The sequence below is a fragment of the Pogoniulus pusillus genome, chromosome 41 (genome assembly GCF_015220805.1).
Source record: "Pogoniulus pusillus isolate bPogPus1 chromosome 41, bPogPus1.pri, whole genome shotgun sequence".
NCBI lineage: Eukaryota > Metazoa > Chordata > Aves > Piciformes > Lybiidae > Pogoniulus > Pogoniulus pusillus.
In genome coordinates, this window is record NC_087304.1 from 3634938 (window position 1) to 3646502 (window position 11565).

Consider the following 11565-nt stretch of genomic DNA (forward strand, 5'->3'; position numbering starts at 1 on the left):
GTGCCCCCAGAATGGCAGCAAGCATAGGGGTCAGGCTTGATGGGCTTGTCCCAAGGCTGCACTCCCTTGTGCCAGCCTCTCAGCCTGGCCTTGAGATGTGGCCAGGCCCTTACTCATCCTCCTCATTGAGGAGGGGGCCATGCTAGAGGAACTTGGCCCAAGCCCTGGGAGGAGAGGGCTGAGGAGGAGCCTTCTCCACATCCCAGCTGCTGGCCAAACACCGGAGAGCTTTGTTTCAGCCTGGGGTGTCTTTGGCACTGATTCCTTGTCCTTAAACCAGGGAAAAACCAGATCTGATCATTCATGGCTTCGCTCAGAGACGTTTGATGAAGAACAGGCAGCTCTTAGAGGCTTTTCCAAGGAAGAAAAACCCCGAAGGAGGGGTGCTTTTGGATCTGTGCCCTCATCAGAAGCACTCAAAGGACAGTGGTCTAATCGTCCTCCTCCACACCCTGCAGCAGCCTCTGCTTCAACTCCAGCTTGCAGATCTCAGGTTTTCCTGTTGGGTCTCAGCTGCCAGACCCTGCTCAGGAGGGATGCTGCTCCCTGCTGTGCATCTGCTCCAGGGCTGTGCTCTCTATTTCTCCCCCCGTGAGCCCTGGGGGGAGGAGAAGATCCTCCAATAACTCATCACTGATTAAAAATGCCTTCTATGAGGCAGAAATTATTTCTCCTGAGCCCAACCCTGCTCTCCCTGGGGTCTGTTTGATCCATTTCTAAGCACAGCAGCATCCTCTCCAGCTCCAGGCTGAGTTACCAGGATGTAACCCCAGTAGTCAGGGTAAACCACTGCACTGGGAGAGGTTTTTCCAGCACTTTCCCCTCCTTGTCATCAACCCCACAAAGCTAATTAAACAAAAAGGCAATTAGCCAGTTTCCTAGGAAGGCCAATATGTTAATCAAACTCCCCAGTGTTCCCTTCCACTCCGGCAAAAGGCAGTATTGGTGCTAAAAATTCAAACCATTGCTATGGAAACCCCAACAGCTGATAACTCATCCTGTCACACCGGGAGAGCCGGGAGCCAGATCCGTCCTGGATGTCGCTCTCCTGCGGTGCCTGCCTGTAACTGGCAGAGGCAACAGACAGGTTGGGGATGTGAGGAGAATTTGGTTATCTGCTGCGTGAGGTAGGGACAGAGCGGCTTGGGTTTGCGTGAGGTGAGGGAGGTGCTGTGAGAGCTTCTTGTGATCATAGAATCGTGGAATGGTTTGGCTTGGAAGGGACCTTAAAGATCGTCTGGTTCCAACCCATGCTATGGCTTAGGGACACCTCCCACCGGATCACGTTGCTCAAGGGCTCATCCAACACCTCCAGGGATGAGGCATCCACAGTCTCCTGTCCCGGTGGCTCACCACCCTCACTGTAAAGATTTTTCTCCCTAATCTGCGCTCAAAATCTGCCTTCTTTCCAGCTTGGATCCTTTTGCCTCTCATTCTAGCCGACGCTGACGCGGGTGGCCGCGTTCCTCCCCTCCCGCAGGGGGCGCTGTACCGACGGCGTCCTTCTGCCGCCCGGCCCGGCCGGGGCATGCGCAGTGCAGGGAGCCTGCAGGGCCGGGGCAGGAGGGTCAGGCTGGGCCACAGCAGTGCGGGGCCGGTTGGGCAGGCAGGGCCCGGACGGGGCTGACAGCAGGCTCTGCCCTGTTGCCTCTTCCTAAGCGCCGAGAGCCTGGGCTTGCCTGCCGCTCTGGTGGGGCTGGCGCAGAGTGCCCTCACCGACAGCGGCGCCGCCTCTGCCCCAGGGATCACTGCCCGCGGTGGCTGTACGGACTCCGGTCCGCTCGGGCCAGTTCGCGCCGCAGCGGGTGGAGGAAGACTTTCCCCGCGCCGCAGCCCATGCAGAGCCACAGCAGAGGAGGGCGAGGCGAGGCGGCAGCTGCCGGTCCCAGCCCCTGCCGGTCCCGGTGCGGCCCCAGCCTCCGCCGGTCCCGGTGCGGCCCCAGTGCGGCTCCGGTGCGCGGCCACGTGGTGCCGCCCGGGCGGAACAAGCCTCCCCGACCATAGAGCCTGCCGGCCAGAGCGCCGGTAAGGCGCAAGCGCGGTGATTGCCGAGTGCGAAGGTCCCACCCCCAAGCCGGCGCCGACCTATAAGAAGGGGGCGGTTGACGTCAGCGTTCTCTTCCGCCCGCTCTGCGCTCGCCAGCGAGACAGGGCTACCGCCGCCGCCATTGCTGTAACCCCCCCGCCCCGGAGAATCCACCGCCATCCGCCACCATGGTGAGACCCCGCGACCTTACGCTGCTTCGGGGCGCCCGGCGGGCAGCGCTCTCTCAGTGTCAGTGGGGATGGAAGGCTCAGGCGAGCCTGTGGTAGCAGCGGCCTGTGGTACCGGGCTGGGCCTCTGCTGAGGGGAGAGGGGTGGGGCTGGGAAGCAGGCTGGGAGAAGGGGACAGGCTCTGGGGGGCACTCAAGGCCCAGTGGTCCTGGGGTCTGTGCCACCCTTAGGTCTCTGCTCTGTTGGTGCCGGTCTGGTGGGATCCAGTGGCGCTGCGCTTACTCTGTGGGGAGGGGGAGCCGCGGTGATGTGGCACCGAGGCGGTGTTGACGCTGAGGACAGGCCTTTGCAGCCGCCTTATGTAACGCTGCGGCCGGGGTGGGGGCAATCCTACCGGAGCTGTCAGCTCCCCGCTGCGGAGCAGCCAGGGAAGGAGGGCTCGGTGCTGGGGGGAGGTGTTCCGTTTTCGGAGGGGATTTGCCGCAAGGAGCAGCTGGCGCTGCCGCAGTTCCTCGGACGCTGAGGCTAGAGTGGAGCACACTGGGCACTTGTGCGGGTCCAGGCTCCTCTGTTCGTTCCCTTGCTGCCCTTGTCTTGAGGTGTCTTGTAGTACAGGCAGAACCGGTGTCGCTGTGGCCATGGCAGGTATCTGTGGCGTTGCTTGTGCTCTTTTGAATTGCCGAAACCATTTCTACGTGCCCTATGGTTTTCCTCCTTTCCTCTTCTACTTCTCTCACCCTTCAAGGTGAACTTCACAGTAGACCAGATACGGGCCATCATGGACAAAAAGGCCAACATCAGAAACATGTCCGTGATCGCCCATGTGGATCATGGCAAATCGACCTTGACTGATTCTCTGGTGTGCAAAGCCGGGATCATTGCCTCTGCCCGTGCCGGGGAGACTCGCTTCACTGACACCAGAAAGGATGAGCAGGAACGGTGCATCACCATCAAATCAACGTGAGTGTCCCCTCCAGCCACCACCCGAGCGTGGTCTGAGCTTAGGGAGACTTCGAGTTGACCATGGCTTTGATGGTGAGGTGAAGGAAGACAGCAGCAGGATTTTTCTGTTCTAGTTTAGAGGCTCATCTACTACTCGTGGGGATTGTTTAATGACAGAGCACGTATTGATTAGCTTCTGGTGAATCAGCCCTGGTGAGCACTGGCGAGTAGATGTGCAGCTGAAGCTTCAACTCTGTGCTAGCACTGGGACTGTTGGATGTCTGCTGGATGCTGTGCAGGGACTGCCTTGAGAGCATCTCTGGTGGCTATGTCACCAGTGATGGTTTGAAGACACTGAGAGGCATGAAAAGGCATGAAAGACATGTTTGGGCCTGGTAGAAGGAAACTTAAGTCCTTGGTTTATGGAGTCAAGAAGTGGAATCATCTTTAGGCTCTTCAGCTGCATGGAGTCAGAGGTGGTGGTGATTTTGGGAGGGTTTCAGCAAAGTGCAGGGAGAGCAGATTTTAGCCTCCTCTCTTGGTGCTCTCCCGTGCTGGCTCCCTAAGGATGCTCTTCAGGAAGTCTCTCAGCTGGGGTGCAGCTTCTGTGTGGGGCGAAGGCTGTTTCTCAGCATGGCCAACATACAGGTAATGACTTTGTTTTTTCTTTCAGAGCTATTTCCCTGTTTTATGAACTCTCTGAGAACGATTTGGCCTTCATCAAGCAGAGCAAGGATGGTTCTGGTTTCTTGATTAACCTGATTGACTCTCCTGGGCACGTGGACTTCTCATCTGAGGTCACTGCTGCTCTTCGTGTGACTGATGGTGCCCTGGTTGTTGTGGACTGTGTCTCTGGTAAGGTTTGCTCCTGCTGTGTGCCACTGGAGCATGTTGGTTGCCTTTGGAGATGACAGTAACCAATTCTGCTGTGTTTGGCAGGAGTCTGTGTGCAGACAGAGACTGTGCTGCGTCAGGCCATTGCTGAGAGGATCAAGCCTGTCCTGATGATGAACAAGATGGACCGAGCACTGCTGGAGCTGCAGTTGGAGCCAGAGGAGCTCTACCAGACCTTCCAGCGCATCGTGGAGAACGTGAACGTCATTATCTCCACCTATGGAGAAGGAGAAAGTGGCCCCATGGGAAATATCATGGTAAGTGGGAGGCTGCCAACACTCTGTTCAAAAGATTCTCTTCTGAGAGGCAGAAGTTGTGTTCTTGCTCCTTCTTTCTGATCTTGAGTGGAGAAGTGAGAGCAGAACGATGAGGATGTTCCTGCTCCCCAGCATGTGCTGGTCTGGAGCTCTGACCAGCTCTCCTCCATAGTCTTCTGAGGATTCAGTACAGGAAGCATTTTCTCCCTTTGCCAAGGGTGCCCTTGTTTTCTAGGGCATGTTCTTGCCCACATCCTGTCAGTGATGTTGGAGGCACCCATGCAGCATCTCTTCCCTGGTTGTCTTCTGAAATGGCATGAGGGGCAAGGCTTTGTTTGCCAGGCCCCACTCACTGGGCTCCTGAGGAGTGAGCAGAGCCTTGTGCTTAATCTTTCTTGATCTTCTCCTATGTGCTGCAGGTCTTCATGCCCTACTCATCCTCTTTGTGATGGGCAGGAGCCTCATCTGCATGCAGATCTGTGCAGGTGCTGAGCTGTCCTGTATGGAGCTGGTTGATGGGATGGAAAAAGCTGCTCTAGACCTGTAGGACAAAGCTAAAATGAATGTGTGACCAGGCTGTCCCCAGACCTTGGAGATTGCTGCTGCCACAGAACAGGGTTGCTTAGGCCTGGAGTTCCATCTTCTACTTTATGTTAGGATGGAGCAGGCTGACTGCTGTAATGCTCAGTGGCTGGAGGAGCTGCTCCTCTGACCCATCTCTCTTCCCTTTCAGATTGATCCTGTCCTTGGCACTGTGGGCTTTGGCTCTGGCCTGCATGGTTGGGCCTTCACACTCAAGCAGTTTGCTGAAATGTACGTGGCAAAGTTTGCTGCCAAGGGTGATGCCCAGATGAATCCAGCTGAGCGTGCCAAGAAAGTAGAAGATATGATGAAGAAGCTGTGGGGAGACAGGTGAGGAGCCACAGCTGTTAGTTTTCATTCCAGATCAGCTCTGTATGGCTGCAGCACTTGCAGAAGATAGTTAGGGAGAGAGGTTGTGGTCACAGAATCATAGAACCAGTCAGGGTTGGAAGGGACCATAAGGGTTATCTAGTTCCAACCCCCCTTGACATGGGCAGGGACACCCTACTCTAGATGAGGCTGGCCACAATCATGCTGCTTATGGACCTGTCCCAGTGACAGTGACTTGGGCCATGTGCTGGCAAAAGAACCACTTCCCATCAGATCATGGCAGAATGGGAAACAGGGAGATATGGAGGGGCTGCTGGGTTGGCAGCAGGAGTTGAAAGTGTTTTGGTGATCCCTGGAAACCTGGGAGTGGTGGGGGAAGGTATGAAGATGGTTCCTGTCAACTCTTTCCTTTCATTTGAGCTACCAGGACAAACCTCACTGAACTGAGCATTGATCCTTTGACTTGATTGTTCCTCCAGATATTTTGATCCTGCTACTGGCAAGTTCAGCAAATCTGCTACCAGCCCTGATGGGAAGAAACTGCCCAGGACCTTCTGCCAGCTCATCCTTGACCCCATCTTCAAGGTGAGTCCCTGTGTGTGCAGCCCTCACTGGTGCTGGATGCTCCACTTCAGTGTGTGATGATGGAAAATTTCTTCACTTTGACCTGACTTGTTTGATTGAAGAAATTTCAGTATCTGACACATCTTGTTGCTTTGTGGAGGTGGGGAAGGTGGTGGTGGGGTTTGTGGTGGCAGCTCTGTCTGAGCTCTGCATGGAGTCAGCTGGGTGATGAGCAAGAACAGAGATTCTCTTCAGAGACATTCGTGCTGCTGCTTCAAACTAGGTCACTGTGATGTTCATGGCTGCTGCTTTTGTTGCAGGTTTTTGATGCAATCATGAACTTCAGGAAGGAGGAGGCAGCTAAACTGATTGAGAAACTGGACATCAAACTTGACAGTGAAGATAAAGACAAAGAGGGCAAACCCCTGCTGAAGGTGAGATGGGTCTGGAGGGTCTGTGGGGATGAGTAGCTGTGCTGCACTGGCTGTAAAATCACTGAGCAGCTGCAAGCCCTGCTTGGCTTGGGTGGTGCTGGTGGAGGTTGGAGGTTGTCTGCCCAGGTCTGACTGCTCTGCCCTCTGCTCAGGCTGTGATGAGGCGGTGGCTGCCTGCTGGAGATGCCCTGCTGCAGATGATCACCATCCACCTGCCTTCTCCTGTCACAGCCCAGAAGTACCGTTGTGAGCTGCTCTACGAGGGACCTCCTGATGATGAGGCTGCCATAGGTATGACTATCTGCCAGCTGTTCCAGTGTGGGTCAAGCTCTTCTGCTGTAACTGAATGCCAGCATGATGGGGTTGGAAGGGATGTCTGGAGATCATTCAGTCTAACCCCACTCCTAAAGCAGGGCACCCACAGCAGCTTGACCAGGAGCGCTGTGGCCAGGGGATGCTGGGAGCTCTGCAGAGAAGGAGACTCCACAACCTCTCTGGGCAGCCTGCTGCCAGCCTACAGCACTCTCACACCAAACAAGTTTCTCCTTCTGTTCAGGTGGAATCTCCTGGATTCCAGCTTGTGCCTGTTGCCCCTTTGTCCTGGCACTGAGTACCACTGACAGGAGTCTGGCTCCATCCTTTTTTGCCCCCACAGGCCCTTGAGCTCTTGCTGAACACTGATCAGATCCTCTCTGGGGCTGCTCTTCTGCAGGCTCCACAGCCCCAGTGCTCTCAGCCTTTCTCCTCACAGATGCTCCAGGTTTCTCAGCATCCTTGTAGCTTGTTCTGGACTCTCTCCAGTAGTTCCCAGTCTCTTGAACTGAAGATGGTACTGCAGATGTGGCCTTGCTAGGGCAGAGTAGGGTTCTTCCTCCCTTGGTGCAGCATCCTACACTTGCCTTGGTTGATCCTTGTGTGGATCAAGATTGAGCTGTGCTCTGGAGCATTGACCTGGTGACTGGAGAAACCTAGGACATACCCAGGGCTCAAGTTGAGCCCACGACCAATTGGGACCTCTCAGTGACCTCTCCCTGGGTTGGCCAGCTGTCTGGACAAGCCACCAGGCTGGGACAAGAGTGGGGATTTGGGGGATAGCTGGAGCACAGAGCATATAAACCAAATGGTGCTGAATGAAGGTGATCTCTCTGTCTCCTCCCAGGTATCAAGAACTGTGACCCCAAAGGTCCCCTGATGATGTACATCTCTAAAATGGTGCCAACCTCTGACAAGGGACGTTTCTACGCTTTCGGACGGGTCTTCTCTGGTCTCGTCTCCACTGGCTTGAAAGTCAGAATCATGGGACCAAACTACACCCCTGGCAAGAAGGAGGATCTGTACCTGAAGCCAATCCAAAGGTCAGTCCTGGCTGATGGTTCAGGTTTGTGGACTTGGTTGATATCTGGGGTCTCTCTTCATCATTATGGCACTTGGCCATGGTGTTTCAAGCTCTGGCTGCAGAGCTCCAGGACACTGCCTGGTGTGGGACATCCTCCTGCCAACTTCATTAAACCAACTTCCTCTTCCCCCAGGACCATTCTCATGATGGGCCGCTACGTTGAACCCATTGAGGACGTGCCTTGTGGAAACATTGTTGGTCTGGTTGGTGTTGACCAGTTCCTTGTGAAGACTGGAACCATCACCACCTTTGAGCACGCTCACAACATGAGGGTGATGAAGTTCAGTGTCAGCCCTGTTGTGCGTGTGGCCGTGGAAGCCAAGAACCCAGCTGACCTGCCCAAGCTGGTGGAGGGGCTGAAGCGGCTTGCCAAGTCTGACCCCATGGTGCAGGTGAATGTTCAGAATGGTCTTGGGGACAGGAGCAATCCTGATCCTGTCACAAGAGGCTTCTGCCATGATTCAGGGTTGTGCTGGTAGAACACTCTCGGGCTGAGTGTTGGTCCCAGCCTCGCCAGAGTGGGAAGCAAAGCTGTGCTTCACCTGGGGTTGGTGCTGAGTCATCCCCAGATCAGTAGAAGGAGCACCTAAAAGTAGCTCCATGAGTCAAAGACAAGAATCAGAGCCAGATGGCAGCGCTTGATGTGAGAGCGCTTCTGTTGCATTCCAGTCCAAAGCCTCACCTGCCGTGTCCGTGGTCTTTGCAGTGCATCATTGAGGAGTCTGGGGAGCACATCATTGCTGGTGCTGGGGAGCTGCACCTGGAGATCTGCCTGAAGGACCTGGAGGAGGACCACGCCTGCATTCCCATTAAGGTAAAGAGGCAGCAGCAAAGCTGATGGGAGCTGGGGAGATGCGGTGGGGTCGTTGGCTCACTGCGCTTCTCTGCTGCCTACCACCACAGAAATCTGACCCTGTCGTGTCCTATCGTGAGACAGTCAGTGATGAGTCCAACGTGATGTGCCTTTCCAAGTCCCCCAACAAACACAACAGGCTCTACATGAAGGCCAGGCCCTTCCCAGATGGATTGGCCGAGGACATCGACAAGGGGGAGGTCTCTGCTCGCCAGGAGCTGAAGCAGCGAGCTCGGTACCTGGCCGAGAAGTACGAGTGGGACGTCACCGAAGCCAGGAAGATCTGGTGCTTTGGTCCTGATGGCACTGGCCCCAACATCCTCACTGACATCACCAAGGGTGTGCAGTACCTCAATGAGATCAAGGACAGCGTGGTGGCTGGCTTCCAGTGGGCGACAAAGGAGGTGGGCACAGCACGGGGGCTGGGATTGCCCTGGGGTGGCAAAAATAGCTCTTTCTCCTCTCCTCCCCCAGAAACGTTGGGAAAACAACTGTGTGTCAGCATGCCAATGGTTCAGAAGAACCTTTGGGAAGAGAGGGGTTCTCCAGAGCCTCATCAATGATCTGGCCTTGTTAGTTTGTTGTGGACTAGGCAGCAGATGACTCCAAAAAGCAGTTGACAGGCTGAGGATAGCAACAGAGTTTTCCTTTCCTCTTTGGTTTGTTTTGGTTTCAGAAGATGATCCTGCCATGCCACCTACTTTTTTTTGTCCCAGTAGTGTGAGCAACTTCACTTTCTGGCCACCCACTTGGGTAGCAGCATCATAAATGTGTGTCAGCACTTCTGACATGAACCCTGACACTGTTGCTGGTCTAGATGGTTTTAGGACCTGAAGCTGCCTTGGTGGAGCTGCTGTGGTGGCCCCCAGAAGCAGCTGATTTTTGCATCCTGGGCTAGCATAGTGACTTGCCAAGTGGCTTCTTGGTGTGCCTAGTGGGCTCTTTGTCATTCATGCTGTAGGATCTGCTTCCAAGATCATTGCCGTGGGCCTGGAGCCTTGTGGTAGGGAGCAGCCACTGTTTGCAAGTGTGGTGTTTGACCTCCTGCTCTGCTTTCCCAGGGGGTGCTGTGTGAGGAGAACATGCGTGCGGTGCGTTTCGATGTGCACGATGTCACCCTGCATGCTGATGCCATCCACCGTGGAGGTGGACAGATCATTCCCACAGCCAGGAGATGCCTCTACGCCTGTGTGCTCACTGCTCAGCCCTGCCTCATGGAGCCCATCTACCTGGTGGAGATCCAGGTGAGACATATCTGCTCAGCCCAGAAGATCCTGGGCAAAGAACATGTTTTGCAGTTTGCAGGCCTGAGCCCTTCTCTCTCTCTCTCTCTCTATTGCAGTGTCCAGAGCAGGTGGTGGGTGGCATCTATAGTGTGCTGAACAGGAAGCGTGGCCACGTGTTTGAGGAGACCCAGGTGGCTGGCACCCCCATGTTTGTGGTCAAGGCCTACTTGCCTGTCAACGAGTCCTTTGGTGAGTGCTGGTCCTAGGCTGCAGCAGCTCCTGGAGCCTGAGCCTGTCTCTGAGGAGGGAGCAGATCTTGTTGGCTGGCTGTTGCCAATCATTGTAGCACCTCTTAGGTTGGAAAAGACCTTTAAGATCAAGTCCAACTGTTGGCCCATCACTGCCAAGTCCCTCAGTACCACATCACCACAGCTTTGAAACTCTTTTCAAGGTGGGGACTCTACCACTGCCCTCTTTCAGGCCTTGGCAGCTCTTCTGGGGAAGAAACTGTTCCTCATCTCAAACCTAAACCTCCTCTGGTGCAACCTGGGGCCATTCCCTCAATTTCTTCCATGGTTTAGATTGGAAGGGACCTTTTAAAGCCCATCTAACCCAATCTCCTGCAGACAGCAGGGACATCCCCAACTAGAGCAGGTTGCTCAGAGCCCCAAACCTAACCTGCAATGGTTCCTGGGCTGGGACAGCTCCCACCTCTCTGGGCAACCTGGGCCAAGGTCTCCTCACCCTCAGCATAACATCTCTTTTTCAGTTTCAAAACGTCCTGTCCCAAAAGTCTGTCCCCAGCTTTCTTACAGTTCGTTTTAAGTACTGATGGGCCACCAGAAGGTTGCTTTGGGCTTGTTGGGTGCACAGTGGTACAAAAAGAGTGGCAGTTTTTTTTCCTCTAGAGTCAAAATAATCACTTGTGGCACTCCAGCTTGCCAAAGATTGGCTGGAGGAAGCCCACCAAGGCAGGATTGGCTTCCATCTCCCTCAGCATTCTCCCTTCTCATCCTTCATGGCTTGTGGATGGCATCTCCCTTTAGGGTGCTGCCTTGGGAAGTGATGACTTGGCTTGTGGATGACTAAATTCCACTTACTCTTCCTCTTCGTCCTCATCTCCTCTGCCTCACAGGTTTCACAGCAGATTTGAGGTCCAACACAGGTGGTCAGGCCTTCCCCCAGTGTGTCTTTGACCACTGGCAGATCCTGCCTGGAGATCCCTTCGACAGCACCAGCAGAGCCTGCCAGGTGGTAGCTGAGACCCGCAAGCGTAAAGGCCTCAAGGAAGGAATTCCTGCTCTGGACAACTTCCTGGACAAACTCTAATCAATCTCATTGGACTCTTTAAGGGGGGGGGGAGAAAGAGGGGAGAGTGTGTGAAGAAAATTAATTAGGGTTAATGCCCACAGCAAGGGGTAGATGCCCCCTGAGCACCATCTCTGCATTGTTAATTGGTTTCATAGCGATTTGAAGACTTAAAATGAGAACACCCCAAAAAAAAAATCCAAGCCTTAGAGGTTTTCTGTGTTGCACATGACTCATCTTCGCCATTGTAACTAAAACATTTCCACTAGACTTTGCCCAATTCTGTATTTATTTGACAGGGGGAAATAAAAGAAAGGGGTTTGTGAAGGGGTCCTCCTTCAGCAAACATGGGGGGGGGGGGCCCCCCGAGCAAAACCGCTTCAACCTGAGGTTAAAAGCGGGATTCCCCGCTTACGGTGTGACTGTCGTGCCCATCGCCGCCTGTATTAGTGCCACTGGAATTAATAAAACTCGGATAATGGTGAAACGGAGCCTTTTTGGGGGGTGTTTGTTACGCTGAGAACGGGGGCGAGAGCCGCTGCGAGGGTGGCGGAGGAGCTGCCA

The 11565-nt window shown here is 54.6% G+C and overlaps 1 protein-coding gene and 1 non-coding gene across 2 annotated transcripts; both read left to right on the forward strand.

Annotated features, from left to right (window-relative positions):
* Positions 1-2124: 2124 nt before the first annotated feature.
* EEF2 (eukaryotic translation elongation factor 2) lies at positions 2125-11488 on the forward strand. Its single transcript, XM_064175136.1, has 15 exons — positions 2125-2217; positions 2961-3175; positions 3831-4012; positions 4097-4308; positions 5042-5220; positions 5700-5805; positions 6105-6218; positions 6371-6509; positions 7378-7573; positions 7748-8006; positions 8321-8428; positions 8518-8871; positions 9529-9711; positions 9810-9942; positions 10829-11488. Exons 1-15 carry the CDS (start codon positions 2215-2217, stop codon positions 11020-11022), a joined length of 2577 nt encoding a protein of 858 aa, XP_064031206.1. The 5' UTR covers positions 2125-2214; the 3' UTR covers positions 11023-11488.
* Positions 5858-5924, forward strand: LOC135192345 (small nucleolar RNA SNORD37). The gene has a single exon (XR_010308973.1). It is a non-coding gene; the product is annotated as a small nucleolar RNA SNORD37 (small nucleolar RNA).
* Positions 11489-11565: the final 77 nt, after the last annotated feature.